Here is a 26,535-nt window from a genome sequence, read left to right on the forward strand (position 1 = left end):
GTGACCTACAGACTGGGGTGGTCTTGATTCCAGGCGAGGGGGAAGCAGAGAGACTTCATCTGCAGAGATGAGTCTGCAAGGTCAGATATTGCCAGTGGGCTGGCACCTGGGGAACCGTGGCTATGGTTTCATAGTGATTGGGAGGCCTTGAAGCAAAGAACACAGCCTGGGACCATGTCGAAGGAAGGCTGAGCAATTTCTGGGTCTTCCTAACGTGCTCATGAAGTGAATGGGGACCAGCAGAAGCGTCTGTGATGGGAGTAGCCCCTGTGGGGGGACCAGCTCTGGGAGGTTTGAATGGGGCTGAAAAAGATGGTAACCCCATGACCCTGAACCCAACTCACAGTGCAGTCAGGGAGGCTAGGCTCTTGAGCCAGCAGTGTGTATGTGTGTGTGTGTGTGTGTGTGTGTGTGTGTGTGTCACTACCATGAGGGAAAGGAGAAAGGGAACCTCAAAAAAGCACGAATCCCAACAGACAGTGGCAGGGTATCCTGCCCGAGGCACCGTGGCCACACTTTGTCACCTGCTTTGCCGCCATGATGGAAGAGAGGAAGAAGGGTCCTGGTGTTTGTTTGCTCGTCACCCACCAGGCCTGTGGCAGATGTTTTAGACACATGACCTCATTTTCTTCTCTACCCCCTTCCTCATGCTTTCTATAGCAATGACAGCTTTTAGTAGAATGAAAGAAAAAAAAAAAAGGTGGGGGTATTTCCTTTCAAGTCTCCACAGCATTGCTGGGCCTGGAATGTGCCGTGGGGGGTAGCTGTGTAGCCAAGGGCAGCATGAATCTGATTCTTGCTCTCCCCCAACCCCCCCATTCATGCGACTTTTCCAGCAAGCACACAGGAAGAAGAGGCATCTGCCTCAGCCCACCCCAAGGAGCTCTGCTGGGAGAGGAGAGAAAACCTGGAAGGGGAATGGAGGGGGTCCTGGTCCTGGTTCTTCGCACTCTGGCAGAGGCCTAGGCTGGGTGTGGGCTGGGCTGGGTGGGGTCTGGGCATTCTCACCTTCTCTAGGTTTTTGACTCTGAGGGTAGGGCCGCTGAGACAGAGGCCTCATGGAGACCTGTCACAGGCAGTGTCCGAAGCCCTTTCTTCCATCAGCTGCGATGCTTTGGGCTACAAGTAACAAAAAAGGCCAACCAAGAAAGACTCAAGCTGTAGGCATGTTTCTGTTTTATCAAACAAGAGGTCTGGGGAGTGAGAAGGATCACATCCTTCCCATCTCGAAGCCAGCACCCCACACTGAAGGAAGTCCTGATGTGCCCACATGAGCAGAACCCCTTCTCTTGAGCTGCCAGAGATGATGGTTGTCACTCCGCGTTCCTGGAATGGGGTCTACGTTGGTCGCTAGAAGCAAACCCTTTTATGGTCAGTAATAGGAGGCAAGAGAGTAAGCGGCAGGCAGGCCTCACGGGCTCCCAGGGGCAGCCACGTGACCAGGCATCTGAAGCCTGGAATGATGTTTCTGATCCTCAAGTGTGCAGGATTCCAAGGTTTTTCTTGTCTGCTCAAGCCTGGCCTCTGGGATACTGGTGAGAGCTCTCTTACTCTGCCGCTTCCCTCTGCAGCCTCTTCCTCATTGGGAAGGGACTGGCTGTACCCTCCCCGCCGCCAACCTGAGCTCTGTAACCCCAGGGGGCGCTATTCACATGGTCAAGTGTGCAGTGCACGTCCTGCATGGCCTTCCACGGCGGCCCTGACAGCTTGGAGGCACAGAGAAGATACAGATCCTTTATTTTCTCCAAAGCTGATCTGATCTAATTCAGAAGCCTTGCCTCACAGAGTCACGGTGATAAAACACATCTAGCCCAGTCCAGCGGGGTCGGTCTGATTCAGTCATGTAAATCATCTTGTAGGGTAAAGGCTCGGCCTCTTTGGGGGTAATTTGGCTTCTACTTGAATGATTCTCAAGGACTCATCTTTCAGAGCTCCTCCTCCTTTGGCTCTTTTTCAAAATGATATCCGTGGATATAGACGGCTGAGGCTTATATGACCTCAGATGTTAGAGGGAAGGGGACCCCCAGTTCTGTGCTGGTCCTTAGACGTGTCCTGGCTGATGTCCACTAAAGTGTGTCTGGTCTGTCCTTCTTTGGGCATTCTTTGGGCACCTACCACTGAATTCTCCAACTGACAGACTCATGGTCCATTTTTTCTTGGCCCTAATGACAGGGTCTGTTCCCAGCTGGGCCTTTGTCTCATATCCATCTTGCCCCTGGCCTTGCAGTTGGTTTGCCCCTCTCAACAGCAACTTCTTGGTGGCCCGTGGCTCTTAGACCTTCCATATCCTCCCTCAGAGGTGTACAGGGACTGACGGCAGGGTTCTCTCCAACACGCAAGAGCTGAAGGGAGCTCAGGTTTGCACATGCAGCCCCCTCTGTTTGGCCATTCCCCTTGGCATCTTAATCCTGTGAAACCACATCTTGTTTGAATAGTGATCTCCTTCCAGAATCCTTTGTTCTTTTTTAAAGTGGGCTCCATGCCCAGCGTGGAGCCCAGCGCAGGGTCGGAACTCATGACCCTGAGATTAAGACCTGAGTTAAGATCAAGAGTCGGACGCTCAACCCACTGAGCCATCTAGGCACCCTTCTTTCCAGAATCCTAACCAAGAAGTTGGAGGGAAACCCGTCTGCCTACCAAGCATATTGCCCCCGAGATGGAAAATCAGGACACATACCTGAATATGAACTTCCGTTCTGATTTCTGATTTCGCATTCTCCGTCTCCATCTGCCAGGAGTGGGCTTTCCTCTTCCCCTGGTGTCTCACCAGAGTCAGCCAAGGAAGACTCTTCCCTTGCTAGCAGGGGGAGATGGGAGTCCAGAAAAGCCTCTTAGGTCTGGCTCTTAAGATGGTCATGTAGCTGTGCAAAATCCTATTTTAGAAGTCAGAACCTGCTTTTTTCTCTTTTCTTTTCTTTTTTTTTTTTTGATTCCTGCTTTAATCGTCCTAAGTCTCTCTGAATAAATGGATGCCAATAAGAGGAAGAAGGAGAAGGTCACAATTAGCCAATCAATGTACAGGAGTGAAGCCCGTTTACATATCTGAAAAGTAAAACTGACCCTCTTCATGCTTCTCCGTGTCCTCTTCCCCATCCCCCTTTACTGAGCCTGTGGTTCCTGTCTCTGCCACCAACTACTGGCTCCCTGTAGCTCACATTTAAACTCCCAAAGAAGGAGCTGAGTGGTTGAGCCAATCACCGTTGAGCGTGGGTCTCCCCTACCACGCAGAGCTCTGGAGCTGGGCTAGAGGTCCCTGTGGGACACAACATGGCCACCTCGATGAGGCAGTGTCCCTCGTGAGTTTGGGCAACAGTCGCTGTCATAGGGGAATTGGCCAAAGATCCAAGAAGATTCCCCTTTCCTTGCCACGTCTTAAATGAATTAGTAGGTTCTTTTTACAAGGCAATGAGTGATTGAAAGGTGGAGGTCATCATGAGACAGTCATCAGTCTGATGGTTTTTTTAAACAAAAACCTTTTTATTTTCTCAGTGACATTTTCTTCACAAAGTTTCCACTCTAGTTTCTAGACCTTCAGCTGATGAAGTTTTTCCAATGTCTTGGAGGAAATGGTGCCTCACACACACACACACACACACACACACACCCCACACACTTACACACACACATCCCCAGGTGATAGTAGAGGGCAAGCAACACAGAAAGTTTATCTCCAAATTAGCTGTGTGCATGGGGCCTGGCGTCTGCTTCTCTGTGGGCAAGCGGACGGCCCGCCTTGTCTGTGCCCAAGGTAATTAACAGTAACACAAAGGCCTTCAAGCTTTCGGGGCGCCTGAGTGTCTCCCTCAGCTAAGCATAAGACTTCGGCTCAGGTCAGGATCTCAGTGATCCTGGGATCCAGCCCCGTGTCAGGCTCTGTGCTCAGTGAGGCGTCTGTTTCTCCCTCTCCCTCTGCCCCTCCCTGGGCTCATGCTTGTGCAAGCGCTTTCTATCATTCTCTCTCTCCTAAATAAATTAAATCTTTAGAAAAATAACAAGGTCTTCAGCTTTCCCTTTCTCCGTTGGCGTGCTGAGGGATGGGTGGGCTTCCTCTGTTCTCTAATGGAGACCCCACTACGAGGCGTGCAGACTGTCCTGCTCCTCGTCCCCCACTTCCCCCAGCCCTACAACAGTTTATCAGCCCATCTTTGTCTGCACTGCCGGGTGACAGGGAGGCAAGGTCTTATTCTGTGAAGTAGGTGGTCCTAGGACCCCGGGCCATAGGGACTAACACGTGGAAGGGCTCCCCGGTAGGCCCCGATGAAAGCTCGTGGGACTCTGCTCCACAGGGGGCCCTGAATGCCCCCTTCCAGGGAAGCATCCCTGACACTCTGTTTTAGAAGGTCTCCTTGACAGAAGCGGCATCCGCATGTGAGGTCTAACTACCCAGGGCTGAGCCCCGAACGTTTGGGGATGCCTGGGTGGGTAGGTCCTGCCACAGAGAAGGAGCCCTGCAACGAGGCGCAGGACCAGGCACCTGCACGTGGGATCTCCAATCATCCTAAGCATCAGGCAGGGCATTTCACAGGTGAAGAGCCTGGAGGGTCTCCCCAGCCCAGCCTTTAGCCTCAACTACCAAACAACCTTGAAAAAAAGTTGCCTGGGTGGCTCAGTGGGTTAAAGCCTCTGCCTTCGGCTCAGGTCATGATCTCAGGGTCCTGGGATCGAGTCCGGCATCAGGCTCTCTGCTCAGCAGGGAGCCTGCCCCCACCCCCCCCCCGCCTGCCTTTCTGCCTACTTGTGATCTCTGTCAAATAAATAAATAAAATCTTTAAAAAAATAAAAAGAAGTTGCTTAGTCTCGCCTAGCAAGAGACCAGAGAACCACGGAGGAGGGTGTAAGAAGTTGAGATTGTGGGGAAAAGAAAATCGGGCCGAGAACCAGAAGTCTGGGGTGGAATGCTGCCAGCCCTTATTAAGCACTTACTGTATGCCTGGCCTTGCAGCTGTGCAGTCTAGGAATGAGAGTAAAGCCCTGGAGGAACGTGTTAGGCCCTCTCTTTGATTGACTCCCCCTACAACAGGATGGGTGTCAAGGACAAATGAGATCACTGCAATCATTTTAAGGAACCAATGTATTTATATAATAACCCTCATATAGTAGTTCCCACAGTGCTCCGCACACATCACTATTTCACAGGGACCTCACAATTATCCTAAGGGAAAGGTATGAATTCTGTCCATTTCACGGATGGAGAAACCGAGACTCAGCAAAGCAAAGGGATTTATGTAAGGTCACAGAACTAGGTGTTCCTTGCTCCATAGCCTACGTCCCCTCAGATCACCTGGCTGCTTGTTAGAGATGCAGAGACTTGCCCCCACCCCCACCCCAGACTTCTTGAATCAGACACTGTGGAGGCGGGGCCCTATGGTCTGTGCTTTACCAGGCCCTCACTCAGGTTTGGGAAGCACTGAACTAAAGCCCTGTTTCTCAACTTTGACATTTCTGCAGATCACCTGGGATCTTGCAAAACTGGATTCTGTTCAGCCCTGCGTAGGGCCTGGTATTCTGCATTTCTGATCGACCCCCCTCCCCCCCCCCCCAGAGGATGCCAGTGCTGTTGGCCCACAGATGGCACACTGAAGAGCAGGAATAACCTGGGGGCGAGGGGTGGGGAGAGCTCTGTTCAAATGCAGATTCCCTGGTCTACTCCCAGAGAGCATGATCCTACAGGCCGGAAGTGGAGCCCAACCATGTGAATTTCCACAGACAATCCCCAGGGATGACTCTGAGACAGGTTGCTTGGGGCTTAGCTTCTGAGGATTGCTTCTCTGGAGCTCAGGCTTGCAGACATCCACCCTCATTTTCAAAGGTTTTCCTCTTCCACTATCCATCTCCACTGGCCTTGAACCACCCATCTGATCCCCTGCCAAACTGGGTTAAGGGGTGTGAGTGGGAGGCCATCCCTGAGCCAGTGGGTCCTCAGTTCCTCAAAATAGGTCAGAAGTCTGGCACAGACCCGGCTCAGTGGCTGCAAATAGAAACCATCTGTTGGGCCTCTGCTTTGAGCTCCCTTGCTCCTCCCTCACTGGGCAGAGGAATATAGAACTCAGAACCCCCATGGTGGGTGGGCGCTTCTCTGGGCTGGGCCCGCCTACCCCAGACCTTCCCACTGGGCATGCCTGTGGAGGAAATGGGTAACCCTGTGTTGCACACACCCCCATCCTTTCACCCCTCCTCACCCTGCACCAACAGGTGTCTGGCAGTGTGCATTGGTTATCACATAACCTTGCTGTGTGACCTTGGACAAATCACTTCCCCTCTCTGGGCATTCTTCTATGAAACAAGAGGCTGGATTTTAGTGGACCCAAGGGTGCTTTTCTGCTCTGACAAGCTCTGGTGGGTTGCATGGGAGCCTTTTGGTATCAGAACCCACATGTAGGAAAAGTCGGGCCCCTAGAGAGGCAGACATTTTCTTCTCCCAGCTTTCTGCCCAGGTCAGATCTTACAAGTTGAGAGCTGATCCTGCAGATCTCCAGAAGGAAAGGGGCATGGTTTGTGATCTGGGAGGGCTGAGGGGGCTTTTGGAGGCTTTGAGGGGAAGTGACGGGGTCCCTTTTCCTTATTCCTGTCCTCATCCCTCCACTCATTTGTGCATTTGCTAAACATGTAGCAACACTATATTCAGTCTAATGATAAGTCCTGGAAAAATGAGGGAGACTGAGACCTAGTCCCCGCCCTCAATCACATCCAGTGTGATTGGGGAGCAAAGATGCCGGGAAGAGCCCAGGTGTCAGACCTGAGTTCAGCTCCAGCTCCTCCACTCCTGTAAGCTTAGAAGCCCAGGTGATTCTGTCCATGGAGATTATTGTTGTATCTTTTCCTAAGGTTGTTATCAGGATTAGGGGATGTAATGGACATAAAATGCTTGGTTCACAACGAGCACCTCAACATCGGCTATTGTCATGAGTGTGCTAAGCCAGGAAAAGGAGAGCACAGGACGGAACCTGGGGTGTTCTGGAAAGACTTCTCTGCCCGGCAGCCATCTTGTGGTAGGTGGGAAGCTCTCCTGAAAATCTCAGAGCAGCACAGGCCGGCAGCCTTCTCCTCACGTGTCCAGTCCTGCTCAGCGGAACAGAAAAGATGCAGGGATTCAGGGCAGAAGCCTGCTCCAGGAATAGACTTCGTGTCTGGCTGGACGTGTGTTGGGTGATGGGCAGTGGGCAGCATCCTCGGGAGCCAAAGCTGGATCCTCCCATCTGTAGGCTGTTGAGAAAGTGCCATCCCAGCCACGCTCGTTCCACGTTGATGCTCTGATAGCATGAGGGATAGGACAGAGCTGGGAGGGATCCCATTTCATGGCGGAGAAGGGCTTGCTCAATAGGCTCTGGGAATGGGTGGGCATGCCGGCCTGGAACCCAGGCATTCTACATTTGCTGGAGGCGAAGAACGTGTCATTGGGGTGACTCCAGACCATGGCTTTCCTTGGTTCCCCTGCATCCTGGCTGGGAACTATGGGATATGGAGGTTCAGTCTGGTCAGTCTCTTCTAGGATGTGACTTTTGAGGACTAATCAATATTCTACTGGCACTGTCCAGTAGAATGTTTTGCAGGGATGAAAACGCTCTGTAATCTGTACTGTTCAAGATGGTAGTCCCTAGCCATGTATGGCCAGTGAGCGCTACCAATGTGGTTCGTCTAAAAAAGGAACTGGATTTTGCATTAGATTTCATTTTAATTCATCAGGCACATAGCAAGTAGCTGCCACGTGGGATGGTATAGCTTTGGGCAGTTGTTAGGCATAGGGGCTAGAGGAAGTATCCTCAAAAGGGGGCATCCACAGAGACGCCTTCATAACATGCCCCTAAGATGATCCCTGTGTGCAGTCAGGTTAGGAGATCAGCAGACCAGGGCTCTGAGAGCCACTGCACTAAGAGAAGTGGTCAACATCCTGCAGCGTACGGAGCCTCGCACCATCCATCCATTGGTCTGTCTGCCTTGTAGCCTCTATCTCTTTCTCCATCATCTGATTTCCACTGCTGTTTAATTCCGGACCAGCTACACATTCAGTGACGCCACAGTCATGGTGAGAGCATTTAGGCCATGGAAACTGGAAAATACTAAAAACCAGGGCACCCCTTCCCTCAACGAGCTGGTTGGTAACCATTTACCAGCACGCTCCTGCCCCAGACCCCCTGGTAGGCACATTCTCTGAGTCGTGACCATGTACCTAGCATGGTTTTAGGCATGGCTGATGCCACAGTGAACGGGAGAGACGGAAATGCCTGCCGTCCTGAAGCTGACTTCGAGAGGACAAGGGTCCCACCAGATGTGTCAGAGGCGTTGTGTGTTTGATAATGACACGTGCCTGGGGGCAGGTCTCACTGAGAGATCGCCTTTGAGAAAAGAGTTGCAGGAGGTGAGAGGAGCAATGCAAGGCGGGGGAGTGGTGTCCTCCTGAGCAGGTCACGTCACAGACGAAGGGAACAGGGTCTCCGATGGGCTCGGAGCCTCACACCAGGTTGGGGTGCAGCCAGGGTGCGAACGTGGGTCTCCTTGACATGCGTGCAGTGGAGCTGGGAGCTCTGGTGGAGGGTGGGGCAGGGGCAGTGAGCCAGCCTCATCCCCCGCCCGCCCCTGTGCCCCTGCTGACACTGGGTGTGCTGTGGGGAGCCAAAGATTGAGGGACAGGCCCTCAGGAACTCTCTGGAGACCCAGACCCAGCAGATCCAGGAGTCAGAGAGCAGGTCAGAGAGAACACGTGCGGTGTGGCATGCTGGTAACTGCTTGAGTGGCCACAGCATCTTCTCAGGAGTCCTGAAAGCCAGTGGGAACCCTGTGTCCTGGGCTAGACCACAAAGTGGCAGAGCTGGGTGGTGAGCCATTTGGCCCAAACATCTCCTATGGCAGAAGGAGGGATTGCTTGAAGGCCCCCAGCACATGAGGAGTTGAGCTGGCTGGAATGCAGATTTCTGGCACTTTCCTCATACTAGAGGTTCTCAAGTTGGGTTCCACAAGGGTCCAGGGTTCCACAGTGTGTTTGCAGACCACTGCATGAAGGTGCTCCCAGCTTCCTTCTCGAGGAACACAAGCGTCTCCAGCTTGGCCTGTGTACACTTTGGAGGTCTGAGTAATGCTCTATTGAGAGAAAGGACACTCCTGCTGAAAGGAAGAGACCATAGAGACCTCCTCACAGAGAAGGAAACTGAAGCCTAGAGTTAGTCAGTCCAGCCACCCAGCCTGGTGGACTTCTCAGGCCCCCAACTGGTGGTCACTTCTGCTCTCTCCAGTTTGGGGTCCCTCCCATGCATCCAGCCCTGGGCTCAGAGACAGAGGAGGGCCAGGTGACTGGCTGTCGCTCAGGGACCCCGATCGTCGTGGTCGAATGAGACAAGAATAGTGATAATAGATGTGCCCTTTGGGACAGTGGCACACCATTTGCAAAGCACCCCTGTGATCTCCTGTCCCATCCTCACAGAGATTTGGGACACCGAGGAGGACACTGAGTCGGCGGGGAAGGAAGGTGACTTGACCCACATCATGTAGCTAGTGATCCCCACTGGAAGGATAAGGTCAGCCTTCCTCTGGCAGCACGTGGACAGAAAATGGCTCTCCCACAGACCCCAGTGGGTTGCCCAGCAGCTGTCAGGTTGAATTCCAGAGGGGTCCTGGGTTCTGGGCTCTCCATTGAGGATGTAGTCATGATGAACTCCCCCGTCACCTGAGTCAGAGGCAAGGAAAAAAAAAAAAACCTGCCCTGGTACATTTTTGTGTTCCAGTTAAAGGACTGAATTTCAGTCATCATCATCTAGAAAATGCGCCCGCTGGCCACAGTAAATCATTTTTAGGATCGGAGGACAGGATACAATTTGCTTCCATGTGGAGTGTACATAGTGATTATCTCAGAGGAGAAAAAAGGCAGCCTCCATTTCTTAAGAGGCTATAAGGGCCATTCAGCTGCGAAATGAATGCTTCTTCCTTCCGGGCCCTCCCCCTCTCCGAGGGAGACCAGGATGGCGCTGGGCCCGGGGAGAGGCCGCTAGGGAGTCGGCCCAGCAGCTGTGCACATCTGGAGGCCAGAGCCTCTCCCTCCCTCCTCCGACCATCAGCCCAGCCCAGCCCCCTTGTGCTCCTGGCAGATCCTGGCCTCCCCAAATAAACACATAATTGAGGTCAGAGACTCTCCCTTGCAGGACAAGGGGAGAGGGCGGAGCTAATGTTTGGAGGACACCTTGTCGGGTGTCTTTGGATTTGATCCCTTCACTGCATCCAGTGAGCCAGGTGGCATTATTTGCCTTTTATGGGTAGATGTTTATCAATGCTCAGAGAGGTTGAGTAACTAGTCTAAAGTCACACAGCTAACAAATAACAAGACAGTAACCTTTGGATTCTTTCTGACTCCCAGACACTGCCTACTATATAGTTTCTTGACACTTCTGTATCATGAGTATCCTGGATTCTATGGAGCAAGTGGGAAGGGGTAGAAGTTTAGGGAGAGGCCAAAGGAAGGGAAGAACAGTAGACTTAAGAGTCAAAAGTTCTTGGCTGGCCTTGGCTCTGCCATGTTCATAGCTTGTGACTTTGGGCTGGTCTCTTAACACCTCGGAGCCTCGAATGAGTCACAGAGGTACTGCATGTTTTCAATGAGGTTATGGTATCTGCCCAGCTCTGTGCATTGGTCCACTAGGGTGGAGGGAGGTGAACAAGGTGGTGTCTAGCCTGGGTCATGGCTATGACGTCGGTGGACTTCTTGGCACGGCTCTGCAGATACTGGTCCCTTGCTGATACTGTGCTGTCTGCAGCAAGGAGAACTGTGGTGAATGCAGAGGCCTTGGCTTCCCGGTGACAAGGAGCCCCAAGGACATGGGGCTGCATGACTGCTAGGCCAAACACTGCGTGGAAGGGCATGGACCCAGAAGCACTGGTGCGGGAGGCTAAGGACCAGACCCTCATCCTGTGGGCAGGAGTGGGACGTCAGCTTGAGAAGGCAACTCGAAACTTCAGGAAGCTGAAGTCACAGCCCTGGGGTGAGGTTCCTGAGGGACTCCTCCCTCTTCCATCTGGGGAGCCGGGCAGCTGTGTCTGACCTCGGCCTGCGCCTGGCCACCGTACTGACGCTTTATTCAACCATAGTCACTGTGAGGGTCCTGCTAGACAGGAGTCCGGGACCAGGCCGGGGTGGGGTGCACAGAAGGGGGTGGATGACCAGGTAACCCCCAAGCTAGTAACAGAGAGAGAAAACACACACCTAGAGCTTAGAATGAGTAGCAGTAAGCAGCCCTTGGGACACCCTGGGAGAAATGGCAGTTGCCATGAGAGTGGTTGTCATTCAGGGTCACCACAGCCCAGCTCTGCGGCATCAGGCTCCCTGTTTCACAGAAGAGGAAGAGCCAGGGTGACAGAACTAGGACCCCCGCTGGGCATTTTGACCCTGCGCCCCTTTCTTATTACAACACAGCGCCTTTCAAAGAGGAGCTCTGTGATCTCATCTTGGGGACGGAACACCGCTGGTCCCATTCATTATTCCAAACCACCCTGATCAGAGGTCATCCACCAGAATCTTGAACCCCTCCAGGGATGGGAAGTTCATTACCTCTAAAGGCAGCTTCCTTTCCCACCTCGGGCAGCATTAACCATTAAGAAAGTCTTCCCTTGTAGGGAGCTCAACTTTGTCTCAGTCTGTGCTGATTGCCCTGAAAAGTTCAGAGAGAGAGTGTGTGTGTGTCCCACCCTCACTAGAATGAGCTGGGGCAACCCACCAGGATCCAGGCTGTGCTTGGGGGGATGGGGTAAAAGACAAAGGGCCAGGTTCTAGGTCATCTCTTGGCTGCCACACTGCCTTCCCTTTGAGGTCTGGGCAGCGGCTCCATCCCAGCTTGGCAGGGCCTCCTCCTCTGGCAGAAGAGGGAGGAGTGCTTTCTGTTCTCTGCCTGCACACGCAGCCAGCTGACCTCAGAGTGAAGTCAGCCCCTTGGGAACTGCGGGTGGAAAGGTCAGCCCTCCAGGGCCTGGGGTCGCCCTGCTTGGGTCCACAGTGCGTGCGGTGCCGGTCCCTCCCTGCCACCAGTCAGACCAGGTGCGTGTGACTCCTTCTGTCTGCCTTCTCCTCTCCATCCCTGCCCCAACCAAAGCCAAGCGATGAATAACAGGGCCGTCTTTCACCTGAATCGAATCAAAGTCTTACACTTGACTCCTAAAGTTTACAGGCAACACAGGGATGACTTTGAAGCTGTCACAAAGCAATATGGGACAGATCGCTGGAACGTTTTGTCACACAGCTGACTGTGTGTGCTCAGAAAGTCAATACCACTTTAAAAAAAAAAAAAAAGGAAAGAAAACAAAACAAAAAGATGATGGGAATGTTCTAGATTGAAAGGAGGCAAAAGACAGATCACCGCCAAATGAAACCCATGGGAACACCCGGTGGCCCCTGTCCTGGTTGTTCACGAGAGGGAATGGATGTAAAAGGGAATTCGGAGCATTCTGCGTATGGGCTGGGTCTTCGACAGAATTGAGGACTTGTTAATTTTCTCAGACGTGGTAATATGTAGGAAATTGTCCTCCTTTGTAGGAAATGCATGGCGACGTAATAGAGGGTAAGAGTCATGTGTGCGACCTCCTTTCAAATGATTTCACAAAAAAAAAAAAAAAAAAAGGACACGCACATGTGCATGCACACACATACACACACACACACACACACGGAGAAAGAGAAACATGGCAAAATGTTAATGACAACCTAGGTGCTGGGTGGTTTTTTTTACCATTCCCCCAACTATTTTTATGCATTGAAATCTTTCCTAATAAAAATAAATATAAAATAAAATAAAATAAAAATAAAAATCTGGACCCTGGAGTCTGAAAGACCAGGTTCCAGTCGCCCTTGTGCTCGCTAACTATCTGAAGTTTGACTGGGTGTTTCCCATCCTGTACAAGGACAGCTGGAGCTCCCCCATGGGCATCATGTGCAGCCCCGTGCTCTCATGGTGCCTGGGACAGGGAAGCATTTATGGGCTTCTGCCCCCAGGAAGCCCACCCTGATGCTCTTCTTCCCTGACCTCCCATCCCCACAGCATTTCCGTCCCGCAGTCTCTTTGCCACCAAGCGACTAACCACCATGAATGTGTCAGATACAGGCTTTGTCTTCTCTGTATTTGAAAGCAGGATCTGTGCGGGGGGCTTTCCCGGGCCCCCTCGACAGCCTGGGCCCATGGGAGCAGCAGTGGCATGGTGCATGGGACCTGCACCTACGTTATCTCATTTTGATTCTTCAAACAACCACATAATCAGAAATTACAGATCTCCTTTTAGAAATGGAGCTCCTGATGCTCAGGGAGGCAAAGTGTCTTTTCCAAGGTTAGCAGGAGTCAGAGAGGGGAGGGGTAACCCAGGGTCCAGCACTCTGCCATGCTCTCGGTGTGGGCCTATGTGCAGTGAGGGTGCAGACCCAGTGATGAGGACCATGGTCGGCCACATGAAACCCATGGGAGCACCCCGAGTTCATCCTATTGTGAACAACCATTTGGTCGACCAGGGCCCTTCTGAAGACCCAGCTGAGAGATCCAGCCCCAGCCTACTGGCCAGTAGGGAAAGCCAGCAGTGGGCTTGCTGAGAACAAAGCCCTTGGAAAGACGTTCTCCATTTTCCTAGGAAGCAGGCTGGCCTTATTCTAGGGTCCGCTGGAGCCCAGCCCAAGGAGGCAGGCTCATTGGAAGAATGGGCCTGCTGAGTGCAGGTCCCAAGCCGGAGGGCTGGGCTCAGGGCAGTCCCCCCTCCCCCCCTCCTCCCACCCCCTGCAGGATGCTGGGCTGTGAGGGGCACCGGTGGGATATGTTCAAGGAGAATACAGGTGCCTCCACCAAGAGCCTTGACCACAAATGCTTCTTTGGGCACATACGCCCTGGGGAATGGGGCAATGGGGAGATGGGATGGGGGGAGAAAGGCAGAAAACGGGGCAGTGCAGAAAGTGGGGGAGGGAGTAGGGAAAGAGTGGAGGAGATTTGGAGGAGGAAGAGTCGTGAAGTCAGATGGGAAAATAGATCCAGGTATATCCAGCCGCTGCGGGCTCCACCCAGGGAAACATGGGTGTCACAGGAGGGCTCCCGAGAGCCCGTCAGGTCAGCTGGCCTCAGTGTCACCAGAGCTCTGGAACAAGGCATTTCTCAGGAGGCCCGTGGGATGCTCCCAGCCATGGCAGACCCAGGCTGGGGGCCCTGAGGACCTGGGTGCAGGTCCCACCCCTGAACCTGCAGGGCTCTGGGGCGTTCATAATAAGGGGGAGTGGGAGCCCAGCTCTTCCTCTCCTGCTTTCTATTCTGCTCTGTGAAGTGGGCATCCAGATGGGGCCAGGCCTGGGCCAGGCATATCACAGCATCTTGGCATTGACTCCTCCGCCCTCTTGGAGGCAGTGGGGATTATTGGCCTCCTTTATGTAAGAGCAGACAGAGGTAGCACAGAGAGGTTAAGTGTTTTTCCCAAGTCACACATTGAGGCAGCAGCAAAAAAGGCACTGCATCTGGGGCTATGTGGCTCTAGTCTGGCTCTTGTTACCCTTCCCCTCACAGCCACCCAAGAGACCCTGCAGTGGAGTCCGCACTGGGAGGAGTGTGGTGCTGAGCCATTATCAACGGGCCTGGGTCAGCCCATCCCAGGTGCCAGGCCAGGGGCTGTCCTTGGAGCAGAAAGAGAAACTGTTGTCCTGCTCACCAGATGTGGGCTAAGAAGTGACTCCCCCAGCCTCTTGTGCTGGGGAGGCTGAATCACACTGCCTGTCTCCCCACCGGGGAGGGGGGGGGTCCCCGTTGGGGAGGGGCCGGAAGCCCAGCAGGTCTTCCCCCCCCCCCCCCCCCCCCCCACCCCCCCACCCCCGGCATCTGGGACTCATGCAGGTTGCCCAGGAAGAGCAGACACCAGTCTGCAGTCCGGCTCAGAGGCCCTGGGGTCAGCACCTTCCATCACGATGCTGAGACTGTCTTCTGGGGAAGAGAGAGCCGGTGTGACACGGTGGAGACTAGTCCCTGAGGGAGAGGTGTTGGCTATTCATGGGCTCTGAGGAGTCTGGGGCTGAGGAGTCCAAGTTGAGTCGTGCCCTGAAGGCTAACGGGCTGGGCAGGAAACAGGGGTGAAGACCTTCCAGGCCAGGGATGTACCAGCAAAGAACAGGAGATAGAATTTCTCTTTTTCTTTCATGGGAACTGTGGAATCTAGAATGTTCTACCTGGAAGGGACAGAGAAATTCTTAGCACTCCCCTATCAGATTGAATTTTTGCCAGGTCTCTGCTATATTTTTCATGCTATATTTTTGTAATTGATTCATTATTTTTTAACTTAGCCTTATTAGCAGTGATATCTGTGAAATTATGGATTTGGCATGCATGTTATATTATTTCTAATGCAAATTAAAATAAACCTGTAACTACTAAAATTAAACACTTCATCTCTGCACCGTGTAAGGGGATCGAGAGTGAGCACCTGGGACCCCAGCCTGGGCATCGCTGATGTAATCCTGATTCGGAGTTGATGTCCTGAGCGAGCAAGGGAGGTCTTGCAGATAGCAGTGCTCATTGGGCTGTGGTCCGTGTCCCACAGGACTTTGTCCTGAACAGTCCTGACAGACCTGGGCAGGGACCAGAGCAGACAGATTGGAGTGGGTGGCAGTGTGGGCTGAGGTGGGGAGGGAGGAAGGAGTGATGAGCAGGGAAAGGCCCCCCCATCCCCGCAGGGTGCACAGTGACCCAGGCAGAGGAGAAGATGGAGGTAGGGGACAACCCCCCACCCCCCAACCCCAGGCCAGTGGGAAAAGGATTTGCCTGCAGGTGAGAGACACTCCCTGGGAATCTCCTTATGGGAGCTGAACTCCTTCCTTCAGTCACAAGAAAACTTCGAAGCTGGGCTCCTGGCTTTATTTAAATCAAATGCAAAGTTTTGATTTCAGATTCCCAGAGTTGGTGTCCTGATTCTATGGTGGGGCTTCCTTTTGTTTTTCCCTCCCATGGAAATTTCCTGTAGGGAAATCATCCTTGCCTCATCTGTCCCAAGATGCATTGGAGATAACAGGAGAGTTGGCAGGAAGGGGAAGGCATGGATCATGGCAAAGTTGGGCCAGCAGCATATCCATTTACAAAGGGCTCTTGAGGGGCGCCTGAATGGCTCAGTTGGTTAAGCGTCTGCCTTCAGCTCAGGTCATGATCCCAGGGTCCTGGGATTGAGCCCCACATTGGGCTGCCTGCTCAGAAGGACGCCTGCTTCTCCCTCTCCCTCTGCTCTTCTATCTGCTTGTGCTCACTTGTTCTCTCACTCTCTCTCTCAAATAAATAAATAATATTTAAGATTTTATTTATTTGACAGACAGAGATCACAAGCAGGCAGAGAGGCAGGCAGAGAAAGGAGGAAGCAGGCTTCCTGCTGAGCAGAGAGCCCAACGCGGGGCTCCATTCCAGGACCCTGAGATCATGACCTGAGCCGAAGGCAGAGGCTTAACCCACTGAGCCACCCAAGCGCCCCTAAATAAATAATATTTAAAACAAACAAACCAACGAAAACAAAGGGCTCTTGAGCTCTAGCTGTGTGCCAGGTCCTGGCTGGGTACTGGCAGTGGCCTGTTGCACTTGGAGGCACATCTACTGGGAGAACACCTATTCGGGTTCTGTCTGTGAAGGTGACCATTTGTAGGGCTTCTCTCTAGGAGAATCCATCCTTCAACGAAACTGGACTCCACCGTGGGCTGCCCACTCATTCCTCCTCCCCCCCCCCCCCGTGCACATCTGTAATCTGGGCTGCATGGCACAGGATACACATGCAGTAGGGGACAACTGGTTGCTTGATTGGAATGGGTGTTATTGATGGTGGGTAGAGAAGGGTTGGGCTCTCAGACTTTAATGTGTGTCTTTCTCGCTGGGTGTTTCCTGCAGGTGGGAGAAAAGCGGAATTAAAATCTAATTTCTGGGCCCATCCCCCAGATATTGGGTTCAGTGGGTCTGGACTGGGACCCAGGGATCAGCATTTCTCACAAAGAATGTGCGAGGCTCAGATGAGCCTTAGACCACACACTGAAAAATCTTGCTCCGAAGAATATTCTGGTGTAGGAAAGAGTCTCAGATTTCCAGTTAGGAGGCCTGTGTTCAGGGCTCTACTTATTAGCTGTGTGGCCTTGGACAAGTCACTTAACTTCTCTGTGCCTGATGATGAAAATGATGATTTCTGAGGGTGCATTTGTGGATTAGAGGCTTTTGAGAGAACCAGAGAAGAGGATGATAATAGGTGGTCATTTGTCTCTTTGTACATAAAAAAGGGAAATCTCCCCCCATCCTCACCATAAAGGGGGACATCTCCCCCCATCCTCACCAACAGCAGTGTTCTTTGTCTTTGGGGCCACCAGCCTCCTCTGTCTGTACCTCCCATACTGAATTGAGTACAACCTTTGAGAGGCAGGAGGCAGCCCATATGTGTTGTTGAGGGGATGGTCTGCTCTGTCACATGCCATGTCCCTAGGAAGTGAAAGGACCTTACATCATTTCTGGAAGGTGGGATGGGAGTGTGCACCAAAGGCAGGAAATTCCTGTACGAGTGCCCGCATGCCAGTTTTTGCTCTTGTAGGACTTTAATAAGAGAGGAAGTTCTCCAGCAAAGGGCCGGGCACACAGAGGGCCCCACATTCCTGGAAGCTTCTTCCCCTCTCTCCACTTTCTCCCCACTCCCCACCCGGTGCCCAGCCCAGGCCCTTCTGGAAGCAGTGACCTGCCTGACACTTGTCTCTCCTGGTCCCTCACAGATGTCCTGGCGTCCACAATACCGCAGCTCCAAGTTCCGGAATGTCTACGGGAAGGTGGCCAACCGGGAGCACTGCTTCGATGGTATCCCCATCACCAAAAATGTGCACGATAACCACTTCTGTGCTGTCAACGCCCGCTTCCTGGCTATTGTCACCGAGAGCGCGGGAGGTGGCTCCTTCCTGGTCATCCCTCTGGAGCAGGTAGGACCCGCAGCTCCCTAGCCCTGGCTGCTGTCCGGAGCAGGGAGAAGCCCTCTTTGGTCACTCTTGCCTCCATTTCTCTCTGTGCCCCCCGCCCTTTTACCATCTCATCATGTGTCCGGTGGCTGTGCCCTCCCCCGGGTTTTCCCGAGATTTGCCAGAAGAAGAGCAGGCCAGGATCCAGGAGACCTGAGATCTGTTCCCAAAACTTCCCCAAAGATTGCACTTGAACAAGTCACTTCCCTTCGGATACATGGGGTTCCCGTTAACACTAGGGATTGGAACATCTGATCTCCAGGTGATTTCCAAGACCAGGTCCTGCTCCACAATTTTGTGTCCTGGGTTGTCCTTTTTGGTGTGGAGCTAGAAGGGTTGAAGACCCAGCCGTAGGCACATGGGGCATCTGCAGAAATGACACCCTCATTAAAAAACATTGTGAGCTCCCTCCACTGAGAGGCTAGAAATAATTCACCTTCCCTCTCATCCCCACTTCCTAGATAAAGGTTTTCCCTCTTCTGTGGCTGCCTTTGTGAATATAGCAAATTAAATCTGCAAAGCCTAGATCATGAAATTTTGAAGCTCTGTGTTCAGGCAGTCACTGGAGGCCCGTGGGAGGTCACGCGCCTCAGGGAAAGTGCTCGCTGTCAGTCTCGCTTGTTTATGGCTGAGCTCTCCCTTCCCGGCCTGACTCATCTCCACTCCCACCCTCCGCCAAACCAAACCACTCAGGGGAGGAGGAGGTACAAGCGGAAGGAAGCCTTCGTTCTCAAAATCTACCGTCAGCTGGTGGTGGAGGATGGATTTTTCCAGTCTCTCCTGCCCACAGTGGGGGAACACAGATTTGGGAAAGCCTCAGGCCATAGCCTCCCTCCCACCAAAGGGGGCACAGCCGCAGTGACACTGAGAGGTGTGAGGACAGAACCCGATGGACAGAGAGGTCTGAGGAGCCATGGCCTCAGTGGCAGGGTTCCAGCTGGCTCTGCCACTTGCCAGCCACTGTGATCTCAGGCGAGTCACTTAACCTCTCTGCACCTGATCCTCCTGTAATGGTAAAACAAGGATGCTGAATCGTCCTCCGTCTACATGTACCATGTTGGCATGGAGTAGGACGATAGACATGGAAGCTCCTTGTGAACCACAGGGGATGTTAAAGATGCTTGGGTATTTTCCTGGAAACATCTATTAGCTCTGCTCATGGACTTTGCCTACAGATGCCCACAGCAGCTCTAACACATTTAGAAGGATTCTGAAATATACCTTGTCTCCCCTCTCAAACCAGATGGGCTCAGACACCTGTCTACCCTAACTAAGCTCCAGCCCACGTCAGGTCCCCAGCCAAGTGTGGCTTGGTCCTTACAGGGGTTCAAGACCAATGCGAGCACACACTCCACTGTGTGGCTTTCCAAGGTCAATAGGCAGTACCTCATGCTGTAACAATTAATTCCAGATGTGTTAAAGGTCTAACCATTAAAAGAAAAGAGAAAGAAGAAAAAAGGAGAGAAGAAAAGTTGCATGTACATTATAGGAAAAGAGAGGATTTTTAAAATCATGCAATGAGGAAAGTCTTTGTAAACAAGACAAGAATCCCAGAACCATAAAGGAAATGAGTAATAGATTACAACAAATTTTTTTTAAAAAGTAAAGTTACTATACTACTATACTATTACTATACTACTACTATACAACGTGTGTACTACTATACATGTAAGGCAACTTAAAAGCAAACCCCATAACTGATACAGACAAAAGATCCATGTTCAAATAGCTAAGTATTCCAGAAAAATCTATGAGCAAAAGAACCCTGTAAAAAACAGGTAAAGGAGGGGTGCCTGGGTGGCTCAGTGAGTTAAGCCTCTGCCTTTGGCTTAGGTCATGATCTCGGGGTCCTGGATTGAGCCCCGCATCGGGCTCTCTGCTCGGCAGGGAGGCAGCTTCCCCCTCTCTCTCTCTGCCTGCCTCTCTGCCTACTTGTCTCTGCCTTCTCTCTCTCTGTCAAATAAATTAAAACAAAACAAAACAAAACAAAACAGGTAAAGGATATGAATAAACAGTTCACAGAAGATGAAAATAAGTCTTTTAGCCTACTAAAATAGGAAAAGATTTAAAAGACTAATTATCTTTGGTATTGCTGAGTGTGTGAGAGAACAGGTGTCCAAATACGTTCTTAGCGTATTTGAGGTATTTAAATTTGATGTATTTGATGTACATTTGATTTACATTGATGTATTTTATTTGATGTATTTACATCAAATTTATAGGTAACTTGGAAATAGCTATTAACATGTAAATGTACATGTCCACGGGCCTAGCAATTCCACTTCTAGGAATCTATCCAACAGAAACGTTCTCAAGGATACCCATAATGTTTGTATCATTTTTCAGTACTCCATTTTTTTCCAATTTATTTTCTACAGAGATCAAATTTCTCTCTCAAGTTGCTTAAAAATTTCTAAACTCTTCTCTTCGTTTTCTATAATGGTACCAGAGAGTTTTATATTATCAGTAGCACTAGTCTAGAATGTGATCGGATTTTGTAAACACTTTAGGGACAGCAGGGAAAAAGGTATTTTTTACAGAGTGTGAGACTCTGCATAGAGATAAACACTGTATCCAAACACATACATATAAAGCCAAGGCACACAGAGCCTTTCAACTTTATTTGTTCATATATTGTGACACATTGTGTTGGATTTGATTGCTAAGGAACAGGTAGTAATGGCTCATTCTACCAATTGGTTACTGTCAGTTTCTCTGAATCCAGTAGGTTTTCACTTTACATAAGTGCATGATGGTTTGTGCAGCCCTTTTATAATAATGAAAATTGGAAGCAACCTGCAGGTCTATCAATAAGGAAATGAGGAAAGCATTAGGGAACATCCAAATAAAGGGATACTAAGCAGTCATCAAAATTGGTGATGTACAATGGTTGTTCCCAAGTGCTCAGCTCAGAATCAAAAGTATTGAGGATGTCAAAGGGCTTTTACTTGGATAAATTCTCTATCAATATTTGGCATATTCAAAATAAAAAAGAAGGAATTTCAAAAATATCTATTTGTTAATTCATTTAAAATAACATTAGGGGTACCTGGGTGGCTCAGTCAGTTGAGCCTCTTGGCTCAGGTCATGATCTTGGGATTGCGGGATCTGGCCCCACTTTGGACTTTGCACTTAGCACGGAACCTGTTTGAGATTCTCTCCCTCTCCCTATGGCCCTCCCACTGCTCTCTGTGTCTCTCAAATAAATAAATAAATAAATAATATCTTAAAAAAAATTAATGAACCCATTTCATGTTCTCCCAAGAAACATTTTATGAAAAATAACTATTTTCCAAAACACAAAAGAATTAATGAGAAGAAAGGCATTGCTTTACCCTTTTGCAAGTCTCTTTAAGTTAGTCTGGCTTAATAGAAGATTTGCATGTTATATATGTGTATATTGAAAGATTTGCATGTTTACTTTTGCATTCAGCCTCTTTTAATACCAGGCACGTAGCCTCTGGAAACTCCACTCTATGCTCCTGAAAGAATGGCAGTGAAAAAGCAAATAATATCCTTGTATTATTAGAAAAATTGTTTCAACCCAACAGAATCCTTGAAAGTCTTAGGAATCCCCAGGGATCCCCAAACATACTTTGAGAACCACTGATACTGGGGAGTATTTCATGAGAGAAAATTTTATGACATACTGTTAAGTGAAACAAAAAGAAAAACATAATTAATCCCGTCAGGAAATTTCTATCTGGGGTGCCTGGGTGGCTCAGTGGGTTACATGTCAGACTCTTGGTTTCGGCTCGAGTCATGAGCTCTGGAGTCATGAGGTCGAGCCCTGTGCTGGGCTCCAAGCTCAGCTGGGAGTCGGCTTAAGATTGTTTTCCTCTGCCCCTCCCCTGTTTGTATGTGCTCACTCTCTTTCTCTCTCTCTCTCTCTCTCTCAAATAAGTAAATCTTTAAAAAATAAAAAAAGGGAATTTCTATCTATTCATCTACCTATCTGGAAAAAACTTGTCGATATACACCTAAGGATAATAATGGTTATCTCTGAGTATTATTAGGATCAAGCAGGTTCTTTCATTTTCTTCTTTTTCTGTAGCTATAGCTTCTCAGTTTTTTTTAGGTGAACCCTGGAGGTTTCATTTTTCAGAAAAAAACAATAAAAGCAATTTGTTGACGTAAAGATGGAGTCCCTGAGGTTTGAGAGGCTGTAGGGAGGAGCTCAGTTCAGCCCTCCATTACGTTTGTTGTAAATGTTTTCTCTAAGAGTTACACATGCTTAGGAGAAAAGACTAACAAGACGGTGAGGGCGAAGGCTGGCAGTGGGTGGGTGGGTGAGACAACTCCTTGTCGTAGGGAGTTCACTTAGTGTGGGTGTCTGAGGCCATGTGGAGCAAGGTTCCACACCCAGAGAGGGGCTCCTTAGGAATCAGAGCAAACGCCTGCCGTCCCCTGCTGCACCGACCACGGCTGTCAGTGTCCTGCCCACGGTGGCCGCATTGAGTCTGCAGGCACAGCCCAGCTGGTCTGGGGACAGGGCTTACTAACCAGAACAGTAACACCAAATTCAGAACCCTCCCATTATCGGTCAGCCGTAGAGATGAGCTGTTCCACGTTGGCCAGTTTTCTAGGAAGAAGGTTCTCTTATTTTAGTGCCAGGTTCTTTTCCCTCAGTTTGATAGAAATCTTTCTACAAAGAACTTCCCATGTTTCTCAGTACAAACACCAAAAAGATTTTGGCCCTTTCTTAGCAGATCCTAATCCCTGCTTTGAGCGCTGGTTATGAACTGTGGACTCCTGGGGACACACTTTGTCCCTACACTAAATGACTCTAGGCTGTTTTCCCCAAGCAACCAGAACCGTCTGCCGTGTTATTGTTCTTTTCCGAATGTTTTCCATCTGCTATCAGGTGTCCTTCCCGTTTCCCTTCCTGCTTCTCTGAGAGGTTCAGGCCAAATGAGAATAGCACTACCCGAGACCCCCAGATCCCTGCCCCAAGACCGAGCCTTCTGAAGGGGGCTCCAGCTGCCTCTTTGCTCAAGTTCCTTCAAAGCCGGCTTTGCCTAAGATTTCAATATCTGTGATGGAAAACTTTTCTCCGGGCCAGAAGGCCCGTCTGCAGCGACTCCCAACAATGGCCGTGCTGATGCTTTCTTTGCACAGTGCTCGAATCCAACCAAAAGCTGAGAGTCAGTCCTCTTGGGTGGCAGGGGGAGCCATCCGCATTTCACAGTTGGGGAAACTGAGGCTGGGGAGACAGACCTCCCCCAGGTCAGTGCGGGAGCCGGACCTGAGGCCAGCTTCCTGCTTTCCGAAGCCATGGCTCTTTCTACCACCCCTGCCGCCAGTGAGCGGATCTGCTCTGGCTGGCGGCCGGCCGGTCTCAAGACTTGCATTTGCCTTCCCTGGGGCTCTTGCTCCGGCTGCTGCGGGGAAGGCCCGAGCCTGTTGTTCCCCTAGTTAACATTCAGCCGCCAGCTCTCTCCTCTCTGGAGTGGAATGTTAAGCTGCAGATGGGGGAGCAATCATCACCCTGATTGCCTGGCACAGCTGGAGGAGCCTTATGAATATTCCAGAGACCAGGCACGGTGCCCAGAGGCCTGATTAACCACTTGGGCCTCCCCAGGTGCACCGCCCCTTTCCTGCCGCACGCACTCCGCCCAGGCTGCCTGCCGCCTCCAGATCCGGGCTGCGGGAAGGCCAGAGTCTGGAAGCAGGGTCTTGCCCGCCAAAGCTTTAGGCAGCTACCCGGTAGCCCTACTGGCACCTGGAGGAAGAGGGATGAGACCTGGCCTGGACATCAGGAGGCTGGCTTGTCCCTGCGACCCAGCGGTTCTCAGTCCTGGCTGCGCGCTAGAATCAGTGGGACAGATTTTGAAGTCTAATGTATGTGCTGCTTTTGAATCTCACCTCCAGTCCCATGATGAAGATGTAGAGTTGTTCTCCGCATTTTACAGATGAAGAAACGGAGGCTCGGAGGAGTCAAGGGACTTCTTCAAGATTGCACAGCATACACGTGGCAGAATTTAAACCCAGGGCTCTCCCAGCAGCGGGCCTGCCCACGGAGCATTAGGCAGAGGCATGTCTGGAGATACACCCTGTATTGTCACTAATTGTCACTACGGTTGTTTGAATGTCTCCAAGGACTTCCTTGGATGTAAATTCCACAGTACTTTATGATCTCTTCTGATATGCTAACACCATTCATCCATCCCTGCTGAAAGCCAGGAGAGTGGGTATTTCCTAAAGACTGTGGGAAGCTTCAGCTCTGAAGGCCTGAAGCAGCAATTTCAGTCAGCAGGAAGAGATGGGAGAGGTGTTTTGGAGCAGGAAACCAGACAAGATGGCGTCCTTCCTTCAGTCAGCGGGCATGGACTAAGGACCCAGCCCCAGGCACTTCTACCCCCTTGTGCAAGCCCTATGGCCTCCTTCTCCCCCTCCCATTGCCCACTGAGTCTCCGTGACCTGGTGGCAAAACATTTTCCCCTTGGACTTGGGTCTGAGATGCTGCCTTCTCCTCCCCCAACCCAATCAGGGCGGCCTCTCTTGCTTTTTGGCTTGTCTTCAGTGTTCAAGGTTGAGAGACCTAACCGGAGTTGGGCAGGTGCTCCCTGTTCTCCCCAGCCGTGCAAGGGTGGGTGGTAGAGTGGAATGGGAGCAAAACTCCACAAGGCATCTCGGTGAAGACAGCAGAGCCCTGGAGCAGGAGAGCATCACAGGATGGGTCTAAGAGATCAGACTCTAGAGGCCAACAGACCTTGCTTGAATCTCTGCCTTGCCACTAAGTTGCTGTGTGACCTTAGGTGAGTCACCTAAGGTAAACCTTCCCGTGCCTTAGTTTTCCCTTCTGCAAAATGATGGGGTTGGGCCACATGCTCTCTCTGGTTCAGTTTAGCTCTCGTGGTTTCTTCCCCCTCTCACACCATTTTGTTCAAATATGTCTTTACCAGCATGCTGCTAGGCACTGCACAGAATACAAGAATGGCTCCTTCTCATCCCTCAAGGCTCACCTCAGACAAGGCCAGCTCCCCAAAGCTTCCCCTATCCCAGTACCCATCCAGAGGCAGTCTGTGACTGTCGTTATTAGGCTACTCCTTAAAGGTTTCATTGTGTCCTAAGTGGTTAGTGTATCCATCCATCCAACCATCCATCCATCCACCCACCCAACCATTTAACAGATGTTTATCGAGCACCTACTATGTCGCAGTCCCAGTTCCAAGACCAGGAATACAACAATAAACAAGACCAAGTGCAAACAAGACCAAAACCTCAGGAGTTTGCAGTTCAGGGAGTTGCTTTGATTGGCCTGAGAGCCCTGAGGGTGGGGAACATGTCTGACTTGCACCTGCACACAGTAGGTGCTCAGCAGGGAGGGGGTGGGCATTGGACTGACCCGATGCCAGCTCCCGAGGTTCCCATGCCCCATCTCCCCAGCTGCAGTTTTCTCTTTGCTGGTCCTGGGATCCCCTCTCCTGCAGGCCCCAGGGACAGTGCAGTGCCCTGTGGGGGGCTTCCCAGCCTCAAACTGGGTGGAGGGGAGGCTGTACCCTCCCCCTAGAGCCCTCAGAACATTATTGCCTGCCCAGCTGCTCTTATTCTGGAATCGACCCCAGAAGTTGGCAGGCCAGTTAGCTCCATGACTCACTGTACATTTGAGGCCTGATAATAAAAGAAGGACCAGAAATGAGTGCCCAGCTCAGCGCCGAAGACTGTAATAAGACCAGACTTTCTGCTCCGCCGAAGCCTTTACTTCCATTCCAGATTTCTGGAACACTCCCTCTCCATCGCTCCCTGCCTCAGCCCTGAGCTCCTCAAGCCTGCTGGCTCCATGGAAAAGCCCCAAATCTCCATCCCTGCTCCCCTCTGCCGGCAGGTCTCCCCCCTCTCTGGGGGGAATTCGGAGTCTTTTCCACATCCATTTTTCAGATCTTTCCTCAATCGTTCTTTGTTCTTCAAGCTGCCTTCCGCTTGGTGCAATTTGCATCTCAAAGCCTGTGACAGCCGGAATGTACAGTAAGTGACTTTGGGAAAAGGGGGGAGAACTGTGCTCCGAGGGAGAAGTCACAACTTCGTTCCATTTGTCTGAGGGCCGAGATTGACAGCCTTGCTTTGTGTTTTTCCCTTTTTTGGAAGAATGGGTGCTTATTTTTGAGAAAAGTGAAGGCGCGCTCTTCAGCAGACATGGAAGTGTCGCTCCCTTATTTTAGTTCATGGTTATGGGATGGAATCCTCTGGATTTGAGGTACAGGCGGCCGGGGAGGCAGCTGAACTGGTAGATATCCTGAGAGGTCAAAGAATCCATCCCTCTGCCTTGGGTCAGGGCTTCTGCGGAGATGTCTCCCCAGCTCCATTCCTAGCACAGCCTGTGAGGCTGTGAACTTGGGCCTTGGGCCCAACCTCCCCCTGCCACCACCCCCACCCAGGCACTAGCCGGCGGGCCAGACCAGTCGGCCGGATTGTTGGATCTTCTCTCTGCTTTCCTTCTCAGGCCTGGAGCCTCCCGCGTCTTTAGAAATCATGGCTCCATCCCTTGGCTGTGACCCCTGGGTGTGCACCCTCTCTGTGCCTTGCTTTCTCCATTTGCGAAATCATAATCATTCTCATGGCTCCTGGGGCCACGATGGTTAAACAGGACT

At 51.3% G+C, this 26,535-nt stretch overlaps 1 protein-coding gene across 1 annotated transcript in view; it reads left to right on the forward strand.

Annotated features, from left to right (window-relative positions):
• The window catches only part of LOC111153237 (coronin 2B), a 125,193-nt gene that overhangs the window by 47,383 nt on the left and 51,275 nt on the right, over positions 1-26,535 (forward strand). The window contains exon 2 of the mRNA XM_022512141.1: positions 17,708-17,908. Coding sequence (XP_022367849.1) covers positions 17,708-17,908 — 201 coding nt within the window. The remainder of the gene's footprint in view (positions 1-17,707; positions 17,909-26,535) is intronic.

Source organism: Enhydra lutris, unplaced genomic scaffold (genome assembly GCF_002288905.1).
Source record: "Enhydra lutris kenyoni isolate GAN:26980312 unplaced genomic scaffold, ASM228890v2 scaffoldscaffold31, whole genome shotgun sequence".
NCBI lineage: Eukaryota > Metazoa > Chordata > Mammalia > Carnivora > Mustelidae > Enhydra > Enhydra lutris.